General features: G+C 36.3%; 1 protein-coding gene across 3 annotated transcripts in view; it reads right to left on the minus strand.

Moving 5' to 3' along the window:
- Window positions 1–879: 879 nt before the first annotated feature.
- Window positions 880–23297, minus strand: part of LOC129657257 (UDP-glucuronosyltransferase 2A2) — a 37214-nt gene continuing 14796 nt past the window's right edge. For 2 of the 3 annotated variants that reach the window (XM_055587474.1, XM_055587475.1), the window contains exons 2-6: window positions 9254–9402; window positions 6355–6486; window positions 3791–3878; window positions 3175–3394; window positions 880–1159 (exon numbers count right to left, since the gene is read on the minus strand). In XM_055587474.1, the coding sequence (XP_055443449.1) occupies window positions 880–1159; window positions 3175–3394; window positions 3791–3878; window positions 6355–6486; window positions 9254–9402 (869 nt within the window). The remainder of the gene's footprint in view (window positions 1160–3174; window positions 3395–3790; window positions 3879–6354; window positions 6487–9253; window positions 9403–23297) is intronic. The other variant, XM_055587476.1, reaches the window with a different exon arrangement.

Raw genomic sequence — 23297 nt, forward strand, 5'->3', positions numbered from 1 at the left:
GTACAAAATGGTACACAAGAATATTTTCTGACTAAAGTCAGGAATGTAGGTATGGTTATCTATGTGTTTAATGAAAATCTGTGGATTTTCACTGTCCCTGGTGTGATATGCCATCACAGTTATTATCAATTCATGCTCTGACCTCAGTAACACTTGGCAAGCAGAAAGTCTTTTATGACAAGTAAAATCATTACTCTTCTTGTAATAGACTAGTATCCTATGATGGTTTTCTAATTAGTATGTTCTAGCAAATATTGTGAATTTTATTCTGTGTTCTCTGCATCTATCAGCTCTGACTTACATTTGTGTAAGTACATTATGTTTTCCTTAGGATTCAATATATTGTCAGTCAGCATATAACTTAAAGTTAAAAATAAAGAAAAAATTAATATCATGAATGAAAGTGAAAGTGTTAGTCACTCAGTCATGTCCAACTCTTTGCAACTCCATGGACTGTATTTGGCCCACCAGGCTCCTCTGTCCAAGGAATTCTCCAGGCAAGAATACTGGAGTGGGTTGCCATTCCCTTCTCCAGGGGATCTTCCCAGTCCAGGGATCAAACCCAGGTCTCCCTCACTGCAGGCAGATTCTTTACCTTCTGAGCCACCACGGAAGCCTGATAGTATGAATAGACAAATATACAATTATTTGTGTACCTTTCTTAGGAATGTTTGAGGAAGAGAGTAAAGCCAGATGGGAAAAGATAAAGAAAGAATGGAACATCCCCATGGTTAATGCTGTTGTTGAATTCTAGAATTTATATCTATGTTAAGGTAGAGATGAATGGAATTTTGGAAATAGGATGAAGATATGTTTAAGGTCATTGTGGCTAGAATGAACAGAATTGCGCATGTAAGCCTTTGGCAAACTTAGAAAGATCTATTCTCTTTTTTTCTTCTTTCCTGTTTTACCAAATTTTCGACAAGAAAACAGACAGCACTTTGTGACCAAGAATACAGCTGTTGCCACACAGGCCAGCAGGAACCCAATCACATCCAGAGAGTGGTACTGGTACCAGGTGAGGTTGTGGGCGGCTGGCCTCAGGTGCTTGGCTCCTTTGTGGCGCATGACAAATTCAATCCAGAAGACTGCTCGGTCCAGGGGCTTTACAGGCTGATCATGGTGAATCCTTTTTAGCCTCATAGCATTCTCTTTATAACTGGTAGGCAAAAACATAGAAATTATATATAGAGTTTTGTTTTCATTTAAGGTAAGTATAGTAATATTTCATAGCTTTTCTCCTAAAGCTTTATCTCTACAGTCATGACTCTAATTTATACATTACCATCCGTTAGGAGGACTCCTCCCTTCAGAGCTAAAAGAACTTTACACATACAATTTTCAATATTTTTAAAAAATTAAATTTATCCTGTACTTAACAGTATACATGTATACATAAGGTAGAAAGAATAATTAATTAAAAGTATTACCCTGAAGATTCCTTTCCAAACACATTTCTCTCTCTTTTCCATGGAGGTAAAGACTGAATGCATGTTTATTATTACCACATACTGCTTTGTAGTTTTACCCTGTTTGCATTTAATTTGCATGCTTTTGAACTTTGAATAAGAAATATCATTTTATACGTATTTTTAATAAGTTGCTTTTCTTGCTCAATATTGTTTGTGAAATTTGTATTGACGGTTTATTCATGGTTTATTTTTTACTACTGTGTAGTATTGCATTAGATATATACACCATGATTTACTCAGCAACCCTGTTGATAGACAGTGAGTTATTTCAGTTTCTTTTCCTATTATAGACCATGTTCCTATGTACACTTATGGCATGTTCAAGCTCACAAAGCAAAGGCAAGAGTTTCTCTAGAAGTGGAATTTCACATTGTTCATGACTTTGATGTCACTGTGTGTGTTAGTTGCTCAGTCGTGTCTGACTCTGTGACCCCATGGACTATAGCCCACAAGACTGCTCTGCCCATGGGATTCTCCAGGCCAAGAATATTGGAGTGAGTTGCCATTTCCTTCTCCAAGGCATTTTCCTGACCCAGGGATTGAACCCAGGTCTCCTGCATTGCAGGCAGATGCTTTACCATCTGAGCTACTACTAGCTAATGCCAAATCATCTTCCAAGATGGTTACATCAATTTATACTTTCAAGAAAAGTTTCTGAGGATTTCAGTTGTTCCACATTCTGGTCAAAAGTTTTGCCAGATTTCTTAATTTCTTTATTTTTTCCAATCTGGTAAATATAAAATGTTATCTCCTGGTTTTAATTTGACTTTATCTATTTAGGGATGAGGTTTTAATGAACAAATGCTTATAACCAATTCATATTTCCTTTTCTGCAAAATTCTTGTTCAAACTTTTCCTTATTTTTCTACTAGATTTTTTTTTTTCTGATTAGTTTTTAGGAGCAATTTTTAATAATCTATATAGTAATCTTTTGTTCATTATCTGAGTATTAAAAAATCTCCTTCCAGTTGAAGAAAAAAGTAAGTATAGGATGCATGTCTCATGCTACATGAACCAAAAGCCACAGGTATGTTAAAAAAAATGTTAATTCTTGCTGTGACATGAACTTTGCTGGTCACATACCATGTTAAGAGTTATGAGGAAGGGAGTGGAAGAAATACATTCTTTACAGAATGTGGTAAAACACAAACATATAAAAAAGATGGAATAAGTCAGTTCTAAATGAATTGCCTCATTTTTCCAAGAACGTATATTGGCCTTGTGTGAATTATAGTTTCCAAATTACTCCAGATCAAGATTGTAAATAACCCTATACTGAGAGAAAATACCCACTAGGAAGTCCATAAGCAGATTGTCCAGGAAAAGATCTGAGAATTTACATAGTCACCAACATTATTTTTTTGAGAAAGCACTAATATAATATTTGAAACCTTGGTTTTGTTTTACAATTTCAGCCAATAGCTTCAGCAGTTTGGGAGAGGAAATAATAAAATGGTTCTCATATGATAATGTTGCAGTTGTTATTTATATTTGAAAATACACTAGTTTAAAATGCATGAAACATTGGACATTTTTGAGTATCACGGGTAAAATAATTAAAGATAAGCCTTTAAAAGTGGTAGTACTGTAGGGCAGCTAAACCTGCAGACCACAACTACTGAGTTTGTGAGAGGCAATGAAGACCCAGTACAGCCAAACACACACACACACGCATAAAATAAAATAAAATAGTAGTACTTACGAAGGCTCATTAATGACTGTTCTCAAGGCATTGAGCAAATCTGCACTTGTCATTGTGTTTATATTCACTTCCACAGCTGCTCCTTTGGCCTTCATGTGAGCAATGTTGTCAGGCTGATCAGCAAACATTGGGACTCCCACCATAGGCACCCCATGATAGATAGCTTCATAGATCCCATTGGTCCCACCATGAGTGATAAATGCTTTTGCTTTGGGATGACCTAGATAGGCGATTAGATGATATGTGGGTGAAACATTAACAGAATTTCAGAAAAACATGGGGTAAAAACTCTTGGATAACTCAATGAAGAAGGCAATATTGTCTATGAAAGCTGAAAACATGGGTAATTTCTACCTCAAAAATACCATGATCCCTGAAAAAGGCAAAATTAATCCCCTTTGCATTGTCTGGAAAGACTTATTGAGGAGGTAATAGCTGAACTGAGATTGAAATTTAAAGAATGATGAGAGTCTTAAATGAAGATCCCCTTTTGACAATCAGAGGAAGTATCAATCTAAAATTATTGACCAATTCTTTATTATATTTGCTTCAAAAGTGCAAGTAAAATGTGGAAATTTAAATATTTAACTTGTTTATTGAATTTCCTTGGTCTTACCAAGAAGATCATTCTGTGGTATCCAATCATAGAGCCGAGTATTGGCTCCTAACGTGGCAGGTTTCTTTCCTTTGTATCTCCATAAAACCTGTTGAAGACAGTGCTTTAATTGTGAAGTAAAAACAAACAAACAAACAAACAAAATTAAGGCATTTTAAAGCTATAGAGCTATTTAGAAATCATATAGTCCATACCAGTTTTTTTGTTTGTTTCTTTGTTTTGCTGTTTGAAAGCCTGTGCTGAGATGTTATATGAAGTAAACAGAAGTTTATTAAAAGGTTCAAACAATGGACATGTTCATGTGTACCTTTTACGGCAGTTAACTTTAACTTAAAAATCAAAAACAAAAAATATTATAAAGAAAGTTTTTCAAGAAAAAGTCTATACCAAAATCTGAAAACAGCAAATACCACTTGATATTCTGAAAGGGTAAATTAAAATTATAATTTGTAAGATTTTTTTTTTTAATTTAAGAGAACTAGATCATCTCATACACTAGTAAATTAATGCTCAAAATTCTCCAATCCAGGCTTCAACAGTACATGAACCATGAACTTCCAGGTGTTCAAGCTGGATTTAGAAAAGGCAGAGGAACCAGAGATCAAATTACCAACATCTGTTGGATTATCAAAAAAGCAAGAGAGTTCCAGAAAAACATTTACTTCTGCTTTATTGACTATACCAAAGCCTTTGACTGTGTGGATCACAATAAACTGTGGAAAATTCTTCAAGAGATGGGAATACCAGACCAACTGACCTGCCACTTGAGAAATCTGTATGCAGGTCAGGAAGCAACAGTTAGAACTGGACATGGAACAACAGACTGGTTCCAAATAGGGAAAGGAGTACATCAAGTCTGTATATTGTCACCTTGCTTATTTAACTTATATGCAGAGTACATCGTGAGAAACACTGGGCTGGATAAAGCACAGGCTGGAATCAAGATTGCCAGGAGAAATATCAATAACCTCAGATATGAAGATGACACCACCCTTATGGCAGAAAATGAAGAAGAACTAATGAGCCTCTTGATGAAAGTGAAAGAGGAGAGTGAAAAAGTTGACTTAAACCTCAACATTCAGAAAACTAAGATCATAGCATCTGGTCCTATAACTTCATGGCAAATAGATGGAAAAACAGTGAATCAGTGACAGGCTTTTATTTCTTTGGGTTCCAAAATCACTGAAGATGGTGACTGTAGCCATGAAATTAAAAGACACTTGCTCCTTGGAAGAAAAGCTATGACTAATCTAGACAGCATATTAAAAAGCAGAGACATTGCTTTGCCAACAAAGGTCCATCTAGTCAAAGCTCTGGTTTTTCCAGTAGTCATGTATGGATGTGAGAGTTGGACCATAAAGAAAGCTGAGTGCCAAAGAATTGATGTTTTTGAACTGTGGTGATGGAGAAGACTCTTGAGAATCCCTTGGACTTGAAGGAGATCCAACCAGTCCATCTTAATGGAAATCAGCCCTGAATATTCATTTGGAAGGACTGAGATGCTGAAGCTGAAACTCCAGTACTTTGACCACCTGATGCGAAGAGCTGACTCACTGGAAAAGACCCTGATGCTAGGAAAGATTAAAGGCAGGAGGAGGAGGGGACGACAGAGGATGAGACAGTTGGATGGCATCACCGACTCAATGGACATTACTTTGAGTAAACTCTTGGAGTTGGCAATGGACAGGGAGGCCTGGAATGCTGCAGACCATGGGGTCACAAGGAGTTGGACATGACTGAGCAACTGAACTGAACTGAAGGCAATAGGGTACGTGTACCAACTGACTGAGGTATAGCTGTCTAAATAAATGAGTGCCTATCTAGACAGTCAGTTTCATCTGTCTGGGCCACTATCCCATTAGTATGTATGTTGATCTAGTCTCTTTATTTGGCTGTATGCTCCTTGAAGATGGAACTGCACTTTCTGGGTTTTTTCCCCATTACTAAGGTGACTTGGTTCTCAGATCTTTCAAGGAATCTTTCCTGTCCTCTTTGAAAGACCATGGTTGGGATGGTGTATTCATTTTTCTGGATTGAACAGTATGGCCAGCTGAATAACAGAGAGGTTAAAGCTGTGCTCCCTGGAGTCCAACAGACATAAGACTACCATATACTCATTGTGTGATCCTCAGCAGATTATTTCACCCCTATAAGCCTCAGTTTCCTAGGATGTCTATGTGACCAGTGGAAACCGCTACCTCATAATGGGCAATCTAAGAATTAAATAAGATTATGTGTATAAAAGATGTGGCAGAGTACATGGCATTTAATAAGTTCTGATATGGAAAAATTACTAGAATCTTAACATTTCGTCTCTATTTCATTGAAAATAAATGACTTCATGAAAAGATGTATTTTCATAGTAATGTGAAGTTTCAGTAAGAAAGTGGTAAAGTGTGTCCCAAATACATCCGAATCTTTTGAAACATTTTTACTTAAAGGTGGTGCCAGTTTTATTTCATGAAGGACGAGTTACAACTTTTATCTGGAAAGAATATTAAAAGCCACCCACTCTCTACAATTGCAAAGTGACTCTGCTCACCAGGATTGCAGTTTATACTAACCTTTTGTGGAATCTGGGCAAGAGCTGAGGCAATGCGATTGGCTTTTTCTTCTGTGAGATTTTTGATCATTGACCCCAGAGAAAATACCACAATACCATCTTCACCCGAACTTTGGACAAATTCTTCCATTTCCTGCAGGGATAAGATTATATTTTATTGCACTATTAATTCAATGGACATGAGTTTGGGCAAACTCTGGGAGATAGTGAAGGACAGAGAAGTGCAGTCCATGCGGTTGCAGAGTCAGATGTGACTGAACAACTGAACACATCAACAAAATTATATTTATTACATAAGTGCCAATCACAGGGGGGAAAAGACTCTCTTACACTTCTAAATTGGAAGACTCAAGAGATGTGTGAGGGACATTGTTAGATTGATTCTGTCTTCTGCCATATAGAACCATCCAGTCTTGTTAGGAGGAAATGTATTTCTGAAATGATGGGCTAAATATACAATGGGTGATTACACAATAAAAACATGAAACCAAACCATTATACAAAATTAATAGGTGATAAAAGGTAGATGTTCTCATGGTACATGGAACTATTACTCCCAAAGTTTAATTTTATGAACCAACAGACCTGTCTGCAAACTTGTAAAAATATTCTTTGGAAGAAAGCCCAAAGAAGGATTCTGAATTAGGCTTTTAAAATTTTTAGCATCCCAGTTTACAGTCAATACCTTTTGAATAACTTTATCTAGCTTCCTGTTAGGCATTTAGAATATTTTCCTCATGTTTATTATTTCCCTGTTTAATAGGGCTAAAATGATTTTAAACAACTGCTATATATAGTAATATATTTGAAAAAAGATAATGGAGTGAAATTCCTGTTACAGTCATTATAACACTTATGAGACAGTGCTTCTGTTTCACAAGGGTGTGACACTAACAATGTGCCCAAAATGTGAGTCTTAGAACAGAAGTAAATTATACATTTCTCTGCAAATAAAATTCTCCTGATGATCACTTAGATGCTAAGTTGCTCCAGTCGTGTCCAGCTCTTTGCAACCTCATGGACTGGAGCCCACCATGGTGCCATTTCATCCTCCAGGGAAACTTCCTGACCTGGGGATCAAACTCACATCTCTTACCTGGTCTCCTGCATTAGCAGGTGGGTTCTTTACCTCTAGCATCACCTGGGAAGTTGTGCAAATTGGGGACAGGAAAGTCTGGGATTGAGGTTCCTCATTATCTATGTGAATGTCACTTTCTAGAGACGTGTCATCTCTTTGTAACTATTCGTGGTTATCCTGCAGTCACTGGCGTTTCTCAGTTAAAGGCTAGTAAAATTACCAAGGGAAGGACAATGCCATAAACAAAAGCAGATCACTCTTTTTAACTCAGTTAAAATTAAGAGAATACCTGATGTCCTAGGAACTGGTGTTTTATCTCTATGATTCATCTCCCTACATAGACAGTGATTGAATAAAAAAACATCACACACACACACACACACACACAAAGGCATAGACACACATACCTGTGTATAAGAATTATACACTTATCTGTTTGATTTGGTTTCTTAGTTTAATTTCATTGCTTTTTTATTTTGTGTATCCAGTGATTGGCATAATTCTTTCATGAGAAAGATAAGCCATGATTGGTATCATATTTCTGAAATATCTATATTAATAACTGAGTTTTGGAATGGAATACATTTCCCCTCTTATGAAACATGTCTGAGCCATTTTTCTGAAATCGCCTGCATGTGAAAAGTAGGAGTGGAACGATAAACATAATGATGTGGCAAGTGAGCCATGGAATATGTCATGCATCTTTCTGTACCTTTATTTATTCTAGATATTGGTTTCTTATCTCCAGTAATAACACTCAATGGAGCTTGTCTTTAGCTATAACCTATTGGCATGAAACACATATTCACAATCCGGAAGTGAAATTTTAAACTTCAGTATCCATCTTCCCCTAAAGAGAAATCAAGAACTCTTATGGGAACATCATCTAACCTGCCCTCTTGTACAAAGAGTATGCTCATTTACCTACAACACAAGCAAATAAATATCTGTCTCTTCACTGCCTGTTGATGAATATAGTCAAGTATAATATTCTTACTTTGTTTACCTACTATTCTCTTTTTATGCTTCTAAATATTGTTTTCTTCCTATATTTCTGGCACTCCTTATTAATTCTTTCTAACATTGGAATATGGGTGCATGATTTTCTTTTTTACTCCAAAAAAATTCCTGGTATCATAGTTATAAAGAGCCAATTCAGCATTTCGGTTTCTCAGTTATATGATTTCTAATTTACATTAATGACTCCCAAATTTATTTCCAGTGTTCTCAGCTGAGACTGAAATCTTGTATTAACCATATGATTTTTAGAAATCTTCACCTGAAAATTTCTTTGACTTCTTAAAGTGAATTTGAAATTGAACGTATCATTTTCATCTCAAAAAATTTTTTTCAAGCAATTCTTTCCTGGCTCAGTAAAGTCTACTGCTCTCCAAGAAGCCCTGTCTGGTTCCATGTCTTCTATCAACACTTAGCTTTTATGAAAGCATCTTTATCACTCAAATGATCATAGTAAATATCCCTATTTATAATTGCATCATGCTTCTTAGGAAGACAGCAGCAGTCTCCTTAGTGATAGCCAAGGTTCTAGCTTCCTGTTTTTCAACCCAATGTCTGTACTACGGACACACTGATATTTTTAACATGCCACTTGGAAGATTTCATCCTTCTGATTAAGTATTCAAGTAAAAAAAGGTAAAATTACTCATAAGAGACTTCTCCTATGATTTTGAAAATAGATTTGAAGTATAAAACTGAAGTAATTCATTAGCAAGCATATCTCTGTCATTGATACTGCAAGCTTTAAAGGAAAATCAGGGTGTTATATAAAGTACAAAAGAAATTTCCACTGTAACAGACCTACCTTAGGTAGTGGTTTGGCCGGTTTACAATGCAATCCTCCTACAAACTCAAAATTTGGTAAGTATGGACGAGGAAATTCAAAATCCCAGTATGTCCTGATGAGCCAAATCTCTGCTTTCCCCATAGTCTCACATAGCGTAGTGGGTCTTCCTGGAGAAAATGAAAGAAGTAGGCTTGAACTTATTAGCATACATATTTCCTGGGAAAAAAAATTGCACCACTAATTTTCTGATGTGCTATGAAGGAACTCTTGATTACTTATCACATTTAGATCTTAAAACGAAGTGAAATTTAAAATATTAATGAAAGATGGAGGAAGAGAAAGAAGGAAGAAAGGAAAGAAGATAGAAAGGTAGAGAAGAAGGTATGGGAAGTGAGATGGAGGGAGAAAGAATGTTTGGGTAGTAAAAGAACAGTAGTATGTAAAATAAAATAAACTCAATAAAATCAAATAAAAATACAATTCTTTGACAAAAATAAGTTCTTTTAGGAAATAAATTCAATCAAAAATTTTAACCACAACTCCAAGTACTGATGGATTTCATACTCATGGTTTCTCTCCAATTAAATGTCATATGGCAGATTAGCTGCATCCTATTAACACAAAGGACCTCTCTGATGACTCAACAGTAAAGAATCCACCAACAATACTAGAGCTGTGGGTTCAATCCCTGGGTCTGGAAGACCCCCTAGAGAAGGAAATGACAACCCATTGCAGTGTTCTTGCTTGGGAAATCCCATGGACAGAGAAGTCTGGGAAGCTACAGTCCATGGGGTCACAAGAGTCAGACATGACTTAGCAACTAAATCACCATAAACACCAAATCAGCTCTCAGAGGTTTTCTAATTTCCAATCAGGACTATCTTTCTACCTTTCCGCTTGTTACAGTTTTGGGTTCACGCACATTGTTGAAGAATCCCACCAGTATCAATTTACCTTGTCTCGCTGAGTTAGATCTCATTGATTTGCTATTATTTTCTCCATAGGAAATCCCTGAGTAACTTAAATCTAATACAACCCCCTTTGGAATGGAGATTATACATGCATGCATTACTTGTATCACACATTTGAGTGTCACCTTGAAATGATGTTTTATGAAAAGGACACATTCTAAATATTCATTTTAGGAGATTTGTAAAGAACAAGTATTTGCAAATTACTAAGTCAATCATTTGTATACACAAAAAAATATGTGTTGCATCTAAGTAAAGAAAAATTCAGACAAGAATGTTCCTTTCTTACAGATTCTATTCAGAAATGGTGCTTTTATGTACTCCAGGTTGAATAGCCTTTTAAAGAATTGTCACTATTTTGTAGTGCTTGGATATATGTCAGAAGTTTTATATGCATGTGTGTGCTCACTTGCTCAGTTGAAGTTATATAGGCAATGATTTAACTTGGTAATAAAAAAAGCCATTTCCAAGGACATTCAGCTTGAAATTGCCAAAGACTGGGTGAAAACAAAGCACCACAGTTTCCCCACAAATATGCTTATGTTTTTTAGATGTGTTGCTCTATGTGTGTGACATCCTGTCTTGATTACTAAGTTCTTAGGAGAAATTATTGTGCAAAACATTTTTGAAAGATATAGCTTAAAGTATTTTAGTATACTAAAGTACTTAGTATACTAAAATTCTTTATTTGAAGCGGATATGCACAGTATGAAATACATATCAACACAAGAACAAAATTGTGCTAAAGTATGAAAAAGTTGTAAGTTTCTTAAGACATTCTAAATGTTATGATGAAGACCTGTAAAACAAAAATATGGAATTAAAATTTACCACCAATCTTTTTTTCTGTTATTATTTTGTTACACAAAATGAGTTATAAACACAATAGAAAATTCACAAGTAATTGATCAATGGCCACTAAATTTGAACTACCATGGAAATATTGTTGCTGTTTGAATCTATTATTTTAATCCTTCATGATGAGTCTACTGAGATACCTTTTAGTTTCAAAGAATTCTTAGAGGGAGCCTAAGTATATAACAAAATGCCATACTATAGATGAGACAGATTGAGGTATTCAGCAGAAGACAGGTACCAATCTCTCAGTGGTAACTCATGCAAGCTGTAGATATTAATCCAGAGACAACCTTATTAGGCTTCATAGACTATTTATTTTTTTAAAGACATGAGAGAAAACTAACATGTATGATTTCTGTATCACAATCTATGAATTAATACTTTATTTTTAGAACAATTTTAGATGATAGCAAAATTGAGGGAAAAGTGGAGATATTTCCCACATATGCTTGTCTTCACACTTGCATAGACTATCCCATTATCAACATCTCCAATAGAATGGTACATTTGTTACGGTTGATGAACTCACACTGAAACATTATAACCACCCAAAGTTCATGGTTTACAAAATAATTAACACCAAGTATAAATTGGGTTGTCTTAGACAAATAATAAAGACATGTATCAGTCATTATGGTATCATACAGAGTATTTTCACTGTTTCCAAATTATTTTGTGCTTTGCATATTAATGCCCCACTTTCATCCCACATCCTGGCAACCATTGATCTTTTTGTTGTCTCCATAGTTTTGCCTTTACAGAATGTCAGAGTTTGAATCATTCAGTACATAGACTTTTCAGCCTGGAATTTTTCCTTAATAGTATGCACTAAAGGTGCTCCCATGGTTTGATGTTTTTCTGGGACTTGATAACTCATTTTTTAGAGCTGAATAATATTCCTTCTTTAGATCTGCCACAGTTTATTCATTTACTACTTAGTTTCTTCCAAGTTTGGGCAGTTATGAATGAAATTTCTATAAATATCTATAAACATCACCTTTTGTGTAAACATAAGTTCTCATTTCCTTTGAGTAAATACCAAGAAGTGTGATACCAAGAATTTAAGAAAGCACCAAGTGTTTCCCAAGTGACTGCACCATTTTAGATCCTATTAGCAATAACGACTGAGCGACTTCCCTTTCACTTTTCACTTTCATGCATTGGAGAAGGAAATGGCAACCCACTCCAGTGTTCTTGTCTGGAGAATCCCAGGGACAGGGGAGCCTGGTGGGCTGCCGTCTCTGGGGTCGCACAGAGTCGGACACGACTGAAGCGACTTAGCAGCAGCAGCAGCAGCAGCAATAAGAAGAGCTCCACAACTTCTGAGCTTTTGGAGTTGTCAGTGATCTGCATTTTGGCCATTCTAATAGATGTGCAGTGGTTATCTCATTATTATTATAATCTGCATCTCTTTCAAAAAAAATTACATGGAGCATTTTTTATATACTTATTTGTCAAATTTCTATCTTTGTATACAGTTCATTATTATCTTTGTCCCACTATTTAATCAGGTTTCATGATCTCTTCTTGGGGTATTATAAGTGTTTTTAAAAAACATTTTGGTTCTTTATCAGACATGTTTTTTGCAAACATTGTCTCCTATTCAGTGCCTTGCATTTCTTTCTCTTGACATTGTCTTTCACAGAGCAGAAATTTCTAACATTTTTTGAGAATTCTGCATCTATGTTAACAACATATATTTGTATAAACTTTTTTATACAAATATAACAAGCTTTTTTTCCCTTGTAATGTCCTCGTCTAGTTTTTACATTTTTATCATACTATCCTCATAGAATGTGATAGAAATTATTCCCTCAGTTTCTGTCCTCTAGAAATGACTATTAAGTATGTCAGTATAAATTTATCTTTGAATTCATTTCTGCTACACTGTTTTTATCTCTTCTTTTTTGGTTTTTCTCAGGATTTACATCTCTCTGCTTATACAGAACATCTGTTCTTACATACTGTCTACTTTATCCATTAGATCCCTTAGCATATTAATCAACATTGATTTCAAACCTTGTTTTGATAATTACAGCATTCTTGCCATCTCTGGTTCTGATGATTGCTGTCTACTCAAAGTGTGTTTTTGCCTTTTGATGTTCCTTGTAATTTTCACTTGATAGCAAGACATGATATACTGGGTAAGAGACTACTGTAAACAGGTGTTTGAAAGGTGGTGGTGAGTTGGGGAGAGAAGCATTCTATGGTCCAAAGATTAGTCTCAGTATTTTACTGACTCTAAGCCTCTGTATTCTTCAAAACTATCTCTCAGTTTTTTCCCCCACTTTATTTGGGGCAGGATGGTCTGAAGTTGGGTATATCCCTTTTCCATCCAGTAGTCTAGAGGGGCTTGGAGTCAAGTATTCTTGCCTCAGGTCAGTTAGGCTCTGATAATCCCTAGCACATTGTGCACCAGTTAACTAGTTTACCCTGAGGACAGCCTTGTTAGGATGAACAGAGGGCTCTGATTGCTTTCAAAATGATTCTTTTCCTCTTCCCCTAACTGGAAACAAGGGCTATTTATTTTACTTTTATTATGAAAAATTGGTTGAGCTCCTGGAAAGAAATCTCACAATATTGTGGGGACTCCTCTACAATCAGGTCATTAAGATCTTTTTTTGTATAGTTCTTCTGTGATCCAGATAACCATGATGGTGTGATCACTCACCTACAGCCAAACATCCTGGACTGCGAAGACAAGTGGGCCTTAGGAAGCATCACTAAGAACAGAGCTAGTAGAGATGATGGAATTTCAGTGAGCTATTTCAAATCCTAAAAGATGATACTGTGAAAGTGCTGCACTCAGTAGGCCATCAAATATGGAACTCAGCAGCGGCCACAGGAACAGAGCTAGTAGAGGTGATGGAATTTCAGTGAGCTATTTCAAATCCTAAAAGATGATGCTGTGAAAGTGCTGCATTCAATAGGCCAGCAAATATGGAAAACTCAGCAGTGGCCACAGGACTGGAAAAGGTCAGTTTTCATTCCAATCCAGAAGAAAGGCAATGCCAGGAATGTTCAAACTACTGCACAATTAAATTCTCCAACTTAGGCTTCAATAGTATATGAACCTAGAACTTCCAGATGTTCAAGCTGGATTTAGAAAAGTCAGAGGAACCAGAGATAAAATTACCAGCATCTGTTGGATCATTGAAAAAGCAAGAAAATTCAAAACAAAGTCTACTTCTGCTTTATTGACTATGCTAAAGTCTTTGACTGTGTGGACTACAACAAAGTAGAAAATTCTTTAAGAGATGGGAATACCTGACCACCACCTCCTGAGAAATCTGAATGCAGGTCGAGAAGCAACAGTTAGAACTGTACATGGAGCAACAGACTGGTTCCACATCGGGAAAGGAGTACATCAAGGCTGTATATCGTCACCCTGCTTATTTAACTTCTATACAGAGTATATCATGCTAAATGCAGGGCTGGATGAAGCACAAGCTGGAATCAAGATTGCCATGAGAAATATCAATAACCTCAGATACTCAGATTGCACTACCCTTATGGCAGAAAGTGAAGAGGAACTATAGAGCCTCTTGATGAAAGTGAAAGAGGAGAATGAAAAAGCTGGTTTAAAACTCAACATTCAAGAAACAAAGATCATGGCATCCAGTCCCATCACTATTTCTCCAGCAAATAGTTGGGGAAACAATGGAAACAGTGATAGAGTTTATTTTCCTGGGTTCCAAAATCACTGCAGATGGTGACTCCAGCCATGAAATTAAAAGATGCTTGCTCCTTGGAAGAAAAGCTATGACCAACCTAGACAGCATATTAAAAAGCAGAGACATTCCTTTGACAACAAAGGTCCATCTAGTCAAAGCTATGGCTTTTCCAGTAGTCATGTACGGATGTGAGAGCTGGACCATAAAGAAAGCTGAGTGCCAAAGAATTGATGCTTTTGAACTGAGGTTTGGAGAAGACTCTTCAGAGTCCCTTGGACAGCAGGGTCATCAAGCCAGTCAATCCTAGAGAAAATCAGTCCTTTATATTCATATGGAAGGACTGATGCTGAAGCTGAAGCTCCAATACTTTGGCCACCTGATGCGAAGAACTGATTCATTTGAAAAGACCCTGATGCTGCGAAAGATTGAAGGCAGGAGGAGAAGGGAATGACAGAGGACGAGATGGTTGCATGGCCTCACCGACTCAATGAACATGAGTTTGAGCAAACTCTGGGAGTTTGTGATGGACAGGTAAGCCTGGCGTGCTGCAATCCATAGGGTCACAAAGAGTTGGACATGACTGAGTGACTGAACTGAACTGAACCTGATGATTGGGACGCACTGGATTTTTAAGCTCTCAAGTTTGTCCACAATAAATTTCCAGCAACTCATTAATTAGAGTTCAGGTGTTCCTACCCAAGGTCTAATTCCTGTGGTGATTTCCAATTCTGAGTCTCTGCTCTTGAATGTCTCTTTAGATAACCTGAAACTCTGCTTATTCCAAGAGAATATACAGTTTTGTTATTAGAATGAATGTGAGAGTTTGATTATTTCAATAATATAAAAAAGATGAAATGGCAACTACAATTTCTGTGTATGAATTAAGTTTAACTAAATTGTATATTTCAACTTATAATTTTTGAATAATTTTAAAAGAAATTCATAAAATATGCAGATTAGAATTATAAAGTCTTGCTGAAACCCTTTATAGAAAATAAATAGAGCTCTCATGTTCATTGATAGGAAAATCAAAATTCCTAAAGTTTTTCGTTCTCTCCAATTTATCTACAGATTCCTTGTGCATACTTGTATGCTCAGTCACTTCAGTTATGAAGTGAATCTATGGACTGTAGCCAGCCAGGCCCTTTTGTCAATGGGATTCTCCAGGCAAGAATACTGGAGTGAGTTGTCATGCCCTCCTCAAGGGGATCTTCCCAACTCAGAGATAGAACCCCTGTCTCCTGCATCTCCTGCATTTCAGAAGGATTCTTTACTCACTGACTCACTGTAATTCCTTGTATTTCTCACTAAATCTCAAAATCCCAAGATTCATGAAACTTTACAATTTTTTTAGAATTTCACATTTAATTTTAGAAATCTATTTAGAACAGCAAAGGGCTAAGAATTATCAAGATTTTCCTGAAGATATACTAGGACAGAGGGTGTTACCCTTCCAGATATTTTGAATGGGATGACCAAATAAGATATCCATCATGTACCCCCCACCCGCCCCCACAGCAATGATTTGGCATTTATTCACAGACATATGTGTCTTGTGGGAGCCCTGAGATTAGGACAGGAGATTGTGAAATCTGGGTACAGTCCAAGACAGACAATGACTTTTGAGAGGGGAGGCTTGCAAGCAGATAACTGACCCAGAGAGTGGGTTCTAGGCTGCAGACATGGCAAAAAGTTCTGTACCGCTGAGAACTCAGCTATAGTATGTTTCTCTTTGGCTCTGTTACTAACATCATATGCCAAGGAAATCAAGAGGAGCCCTGCTCACTCCACGTTGAGTAATAAACATCCAGACCTCTGTCCCAGCTGTAGACCTTGAAGTGGCCCACAACTGGCTCAAACCCTGTGGGATCCCCAGAGGCAAGTTGGACAAACTTGGTCAGACTGTGGATTCTGAGAAGACCCTGTAACTGAGCTGTTCCTGTCCTAGCCACAGCATAGAGTTTAATCACAGGACCCCCAGAAAAGTCCAGTTATGTCTTAATAAAGCTAGCAACAAGAACAAATATAGAAAAAAGCAAATATCATAATGAATCAAAGAAAAACCACTTAAGTAGTGAAAATGCTTAATGATACAGGAAGCATTGCAGATAAGTAGGAAAAAGAAAAAGCTTTAAATAAATTATAATGGTACAACTCTGTATCCCTGGGCAATAGTGGGAAGAAAAAAGAGAGAAGAGGGGTAGAGAAGGAAGGAGACAGGGGAGAATGAGGAAGAAGGAAGAGCAAAGGAAGAAAGGTATAAAGAAGAGAAATTGAGCCCAACATACAAAATACAGAAAAATAAATTACTAAGTAGATTAAAATCTTCAAAAGCAAAATCATGATTTCTTTGAGGACAATATAAAAGTAAATCTTTATGCTTTTAGAGTAAGAAAGGATTTCCTCAAGTGTTTAAAAAAGAAAATGGCTAATTATTTTACTTCATTAGGTTTAAAACCCAAAGTTCTTCATGCAATATTTAAGAGAATGAGAAGCACATGATAAACTGCCAAAGTCTCTACAGTACATGAAACTAACAAAGGCTTATCTAAAATATAAAAAGAATTTATTGAAATAATAATGAAGACACAAGAAACCCTTTAGAAAAAAATGGATGAACAACAAGAGAAGGTTATTCATGGGACAGAAACAAAAATAGCCCATAAAGTATTAAAAGTTACTCAAGCCAGTAATAATGAAGGAAATCTAAATGAAACCTAAGATAGTATTTCAGATCTATCACTTTGACAAAGCTCAGAAAAATCATTTCTTTGGGGGAATTATAAAATTACAACATGGTGACAGTTGCTGGACTTTGTAAACATAATAAATATCGTTGCACATGTGTGAATTTTATGGTATGTCAATTATTCCTCATTGATTAATAAAACTCATTTGATAATATGCTTCCTAAAAATGTGGTATAATGAGGAATAAAACGCTGTGTTGGTTAAGGTAAAAATTTGTATAGCCTTGGTTAAAGTATAATTTTTTGACAAAAGTCTGAAATTACCCAGTAGAGGAAAATATAGATAAAGATTTAAACGTAGATATATGGTTTATATGCTGTTGGCATGTTTGCTCTTCTACAACAGAGGGCATACACAAGAATGTTCATAGTAGCAGTATTATATAATAAAATATAAATAGTTAGTTGTGTGCCTGCTAAGTCTCTTCAGTTATGTCTAACTCTGCAAACCTATGGACTATAGCCACCAGGCTCCTCTGTCCATGGGATCCTCCAGGCAAGAAAACTGGAGTCAGTTGCTATGCTCGCCTCCAGGGGATCTCCCCAACCCAAGTATCGAAAGTCTCCTATGTCTCCTGCTTGGCAGACAGGTTCTTTACCACTAGCGCCACCGGGAAGCCCAAGTAGCTAGTTGTCAATACACAAAACATCATGTATACAACAGAATACAGAACTTAAACAAAAGAAAACACATGGTTGTATCGTTAAAACTATTCTGCATAAACAACACTTCTTTGCTTGTATGTATAATATTAAAAAATTAAATTGCAGAGTGTTAAAGAAATCATATATAATGATAGATGTGAAATTTCCAAGAAAATGTTCACCAAAGTCAGGCTTGTGGTTTCTAATGACAGAAGAGCATTTCTAAGAACTGCAACAGTGAGAGAGTCAGTTCCTAGGCAGGTTGATAGGGAGTCTAGGGGTCCCCAAGGAGAGAGGGGTCTGGAATTCTCAAGGAGGAAGAAAGGACAAACTTTTTTTCTTTCTCCACATTCCTTAGGATTATATAACAATAATGTATCTTGCCTAAGGACAGTCTCTGGATTAAACGTTCTGTTATCTTAAAATGTAAATTATGGGAGTAGGTCTGGTGAGGTCTTTACAACCTTCAGACATTCTTTGGATTCATTGGAGAGTATATAACTTCATTGTTAACACTAGCAAGTGGGTACTCTTTCTGCCCCCTTCTGATGCCTATATCAGAAGCTTTCTCTATCTCCTTTATACTTTAATAAAACTTTATTACACAAAAGCTCTGAGCGATCAAGCCTCGTCTCTGGCCCCGGACTGAATTCTTCTCCTCTGGGGGCTAAGAATCCCGGTGTATTCGCGTGATTCAACAACAACCTTTCAATGATCTATTTCTTAACTTGCTTTATAAGGCATACAGAAGTTTATTTTATTATTTCTATCAACTGTATACTTACATCTCTTCACTTTTTATTGGTATATTTCTAAAATATGAAATTACATGTATAATATTTTAAAATATATAAAATTTTATATCAATTGATCTATATTGATAAATTTCTAAGTCAACTGAGAGACTTGAAAAGATGTTTGTAATGCACATCACAGAAAGTTAAGGATTTAGATTTCCTAAAGTGCCAGACCAATTAGAGATCAATAGGATAAAGAGTCCAAAGAAAATGGAATAATTGCTGGCTACCTAAGAAAAGATCTGAGCATAAGAGCTAAATCATTCAAAAATTTTAGAGGTCATTGTAGCAGAGATGTAGGTACAAACTTTAAGGAAATACTTCTTTTTTTTTTTTTTTTTTTTTGATAACAACAGAGCTGGAACAATCTAAGCACAGCTTTCACACTAGACAAATTAAATGATTTGTTACATACATTCATATGAATAAAATAATGTAGGTTTTAATATGTTGTGAGGAAAGATGTCAAATCTATACTAAGTGAAAATAGGTAAAGATGAATATCACTGTTCCAACTGATAAAAATATATATATATATATATATATATATATATATATATATATATATGGCGTGCTGCGATTCATGGGGTCGCAAAGAGTCGGACATGACTGAGCAACTGATCTGATCTGATCTGATCTGATATATAGGCAAGGCAAGTGTTAGTCGCTCAATTGTATCCGACTCTTTGCGACCCCATGGACTGTAGCTCTCCAGGCTCCTCTGTCAATGGAATTCTCTGGACAAGAATACTGAAGTGGGTAGCCATTTCCTTCTGCAAGGGATCTTCCCAAACAAGGGATCAAACCCAGGTCTCCTGCATTGCAGGCAGATTCTTGACCATCTGAGCCACCAGGGAAGCTGGTGGTATATATATATATACTGGTATATATAGCTGGTATATATATTTATATATATATATATATACACACACACATACATACACACACACACATACACACCCACACACATAAATTTATGTTTAATACTTAGACAATATCTTAATGTAAAGACAAAAGATAAGAGTGTTTATGTAGGAAAAACATAAAGCCAAATATCATTCATTATGTATATACTTTTGTTACATTCAAATTTTTAGCAATTTGTACTAGCTATTTTTTTCATTACATCAAGAATGAAATTATAGTCATAGTGTCTTCAGAATTTCTCAATAAAGAAGATGAAAGAGTACAGCAATGAAAATCGATGACAGTACTTACAGTAAACGAGAAACCTGTTAGGTGGTAAAGTTAAAAATTGGCCACTGATCCTAAGGACTACATATTTTGTATAACATATATCCATTCAGAATCCTTTACCTTTCCTATATTTATGCATAATACAACAAATTTCTCAGAAAGTTATCAGTTGGAACTAGGACAGCATCTCTAGTTATCAGAATATATTTCTAGTTCTGTGTTTTGCATTTGTTTCTGGGAGAAGAATTGAGGCCAAGGCACTGGTCTTATTTATCTCAAATCCATAGAGCCTAACACTTTGCCTACACAAAGAAAGCACTTGTGTGTGCCTGCTCAATCACTTCAGTCCTATCCAACTCTGTAATTTTATGGACTGTAGCCCACCAGGGTCCTCTGTCCTTGGGATTTCCCAGGTAAGAACACTGGAGCGGGTTGCCATGCCCTCCTCCAGGGGATCTTCCTGACCCAGGGATCAAACCCAAGTCTCTCGTGTCTCCTGCATTGCTGGTGGATTCTTTACTACTGAGCAACCAGGGAAGCACCCAGGAATGTTTATTAGTTGCTATGTTATTTATTGTTAAACCAACACAGTGTAAATTCAGTCATGTGTAAAGCTAAGGATTTTTAAAGTGTTGTTTTTTTTTTTAATCTTAGTTCTGTGAAACAATGTGTCTATAAAAATCAGTGTTATGGACTGAACTGTGTTCCTCTTTTATTAAAACACTGAAGTCTAACAGTATTTGAAGGTAGATCTTTTAAAGGTAATTAATATAAATGACATCATAAGAGTGGGTCCTAATCCAATATGACAGATCACCTTATAAGAAGTACAAGAGACAGTAGGATATACATATGGGTTTCTCAAATGGCACTAGCGGAAAAGAACCTGCCTGCCAGTGCAGGAGACACGAGACGCAAGTTCAATCTGGTCAGGAAGGTCCCCTGGAGGAGGACATGGCAACCCACTTCAGTATTCTTGCCTGGAGAATCTCATGGGCAAAGGAGCTTGACGAGCTACAGTCCATAAGTAGGACAAAAAGTAGGACAAAAAGTGCAAAAAGTAGGACACGACTGAAGAGACTTAGCACGCACGCAGGATGTGCATATACAGAGGAAAACCATGAGAGGACAAAGCAAGAAAGTGGGCATCCACAAGCTGTTCAGACAGGCCTTAAGGAAAACCAGCCCTGACAAAGCTTTGGTCTTGGACTTCCAGCTTGCCAAACTGAGAGAAAATAAATTTATGTTTTTAATGTCACCCAATCTTTTAAATTTAGTTATAACAACCCTAGCAAACTACTGCATTAAGGAAGTTAAATTAGTTAATATTTCTAATACCCAATATGATCTTTGTTAGTTCATGTTTCTTCATGACTCTCAAATTGTATTTGGGGTGATAATAAATGCTGGGGAGAGTGTGGGGAAATGAATACACTTCTACCCTGTTGGTGGGAATGTAAGTTGATACAGTCACTATGAAAAACAGTAGGAAATTTCCTCTAAAATGTAAAATTAAAATTACCATAGGATTCAACAATTCTGTCCATGGACATATGGAAAAAAACTATAATTCAAAAAGATACATGCACCCCTATGTTCTCAGCAGCAATATTCACATTGGTCAAAACATGGAAACAGCCTAAATGCCCATCAACAGATGAATAGATCAAGAAGATATAACACATATATACAACAGAATGCTACTCAGTCATAGAAGAAAACGAAGTAATTTCATTTGCAGCAACATGGAAGCAACTAGAGATTATCACTGTCAAGAAGCAACAGTTAGAACCGGACATGGAACAATGGACTGGATCCAAATTTGGAAAGGAGTACATCAAGTCTGTATATTGTCACCCTGTTTATTTAATTTCTATGCAGAGTACATCATGCAAAATGCCTGGCTGGATAAAGCACAAGCTGGAATCAAGACTGCCAGGATAAATATCAATAACCTCAGATATGCAGATGACACCACCCTTATGGCAGAAAGTGAAGAGGAATTAAAAAGCCTCTTGATGAAAGTGAAAGAGGATAGTGAAAAACCTGACTTAAAACTCAACATTCAAAAAACGAAAATCATGGCATCTGGTTCCATCACTTCATGGCAAATAGATGGGGAAACCATGGAAACAGTGACAGACTTTATTTTCTTGTCCAAAGTTGCTGCAGATGGTGACTGAAGCCTTGAAATCTGGAGAAATTTGGTGTTGGAGAGGACTCTTGAGAGTCTCATGGACAGCAAGGAAATCAAACCAGGACTGATGCTGAGGCTGAAACTTCAATACTTTGGCCACCTGATGTGAAGAACTGACCCATTGGAAAAGACCCTGAATCTGGGAAAGATTGAAAGTAGGAGGAGAAGGGGACAACAGAAAATGAGATGCTGGGATGCCATTGCCAGCTAGATGGACATGGGTTTGAGCAGGCTCTGGGAGTTGGTTATGGACAGGGAAACCTGGCTTACTGCAGTCCATGGGGTCACAGAGTCAGACACAACTGAGCAACTGAACTGAACTGTATATGTATATGTATAACTCAATCACTATGTTATATAGCAGAAATTATTGCATTTTAAATCAACTATACTTCAATTAAAAACAAAACAAAACAGTATTTGGAGTGAAAGCCAGCTTCAGTGATGCAATCAGATAAGAGCTAGACATTTGAAAATTGCAAAGCAAAACCATTTTTTATTAGAAAAGGCAGGCGATTAAAAATAGAATGTACATAACCAGTGAAGTGAAAAATATACTGTTTTTAACATCTCAAGTTATAAACTCTTTCAAGTTTCTGCTTAATTTTTCAGTTTTATATATTATACTCCTCCAAAAGTATAAAGCATAGTAGGAAACGTCTCAGTATGACCCATTATGATGAAGCAGTTCTCATAGGACTTTTTGAAGTTTCATCCCAAATTTATGAGAGATAGGAATACATGGTACTCTGGTCCAAAAGGAGGATGGTTTAAATTTTAAATCTAATATTCCATGATTTTCAAAATTAGTAGAGCAAAATTCAGACAAAATAAGTTATATACCAAATTTAATACCACCATTAATATGGCTCAGGTTCCAGACTATTACTAAAATCAGGGAAGAAGACTATCTTCCTCTTTTAACAAACATTACACTCACTTAACCAGTAAGAAATCAAGCATCATCTCTATGA

The sequence above is a fragment of the Bubalus kerabau genome, chromosome 7 (genome assembly GCF_029407905.1).
Source record: "Bubalus kerabau isolate K-KA32 ecotype Philippines breed swamp buffalo chromosome 7, PCC_UOA_SB_1v2, whole genome shotgun sequence".
Classification (NCBI taxonomy): domain Eukaryota; kingdom Metazoa; phylum Chordata; class Mammalia; order Artiodactyla; family Bovidae; genus Bubalus; species Bubalus kerabau.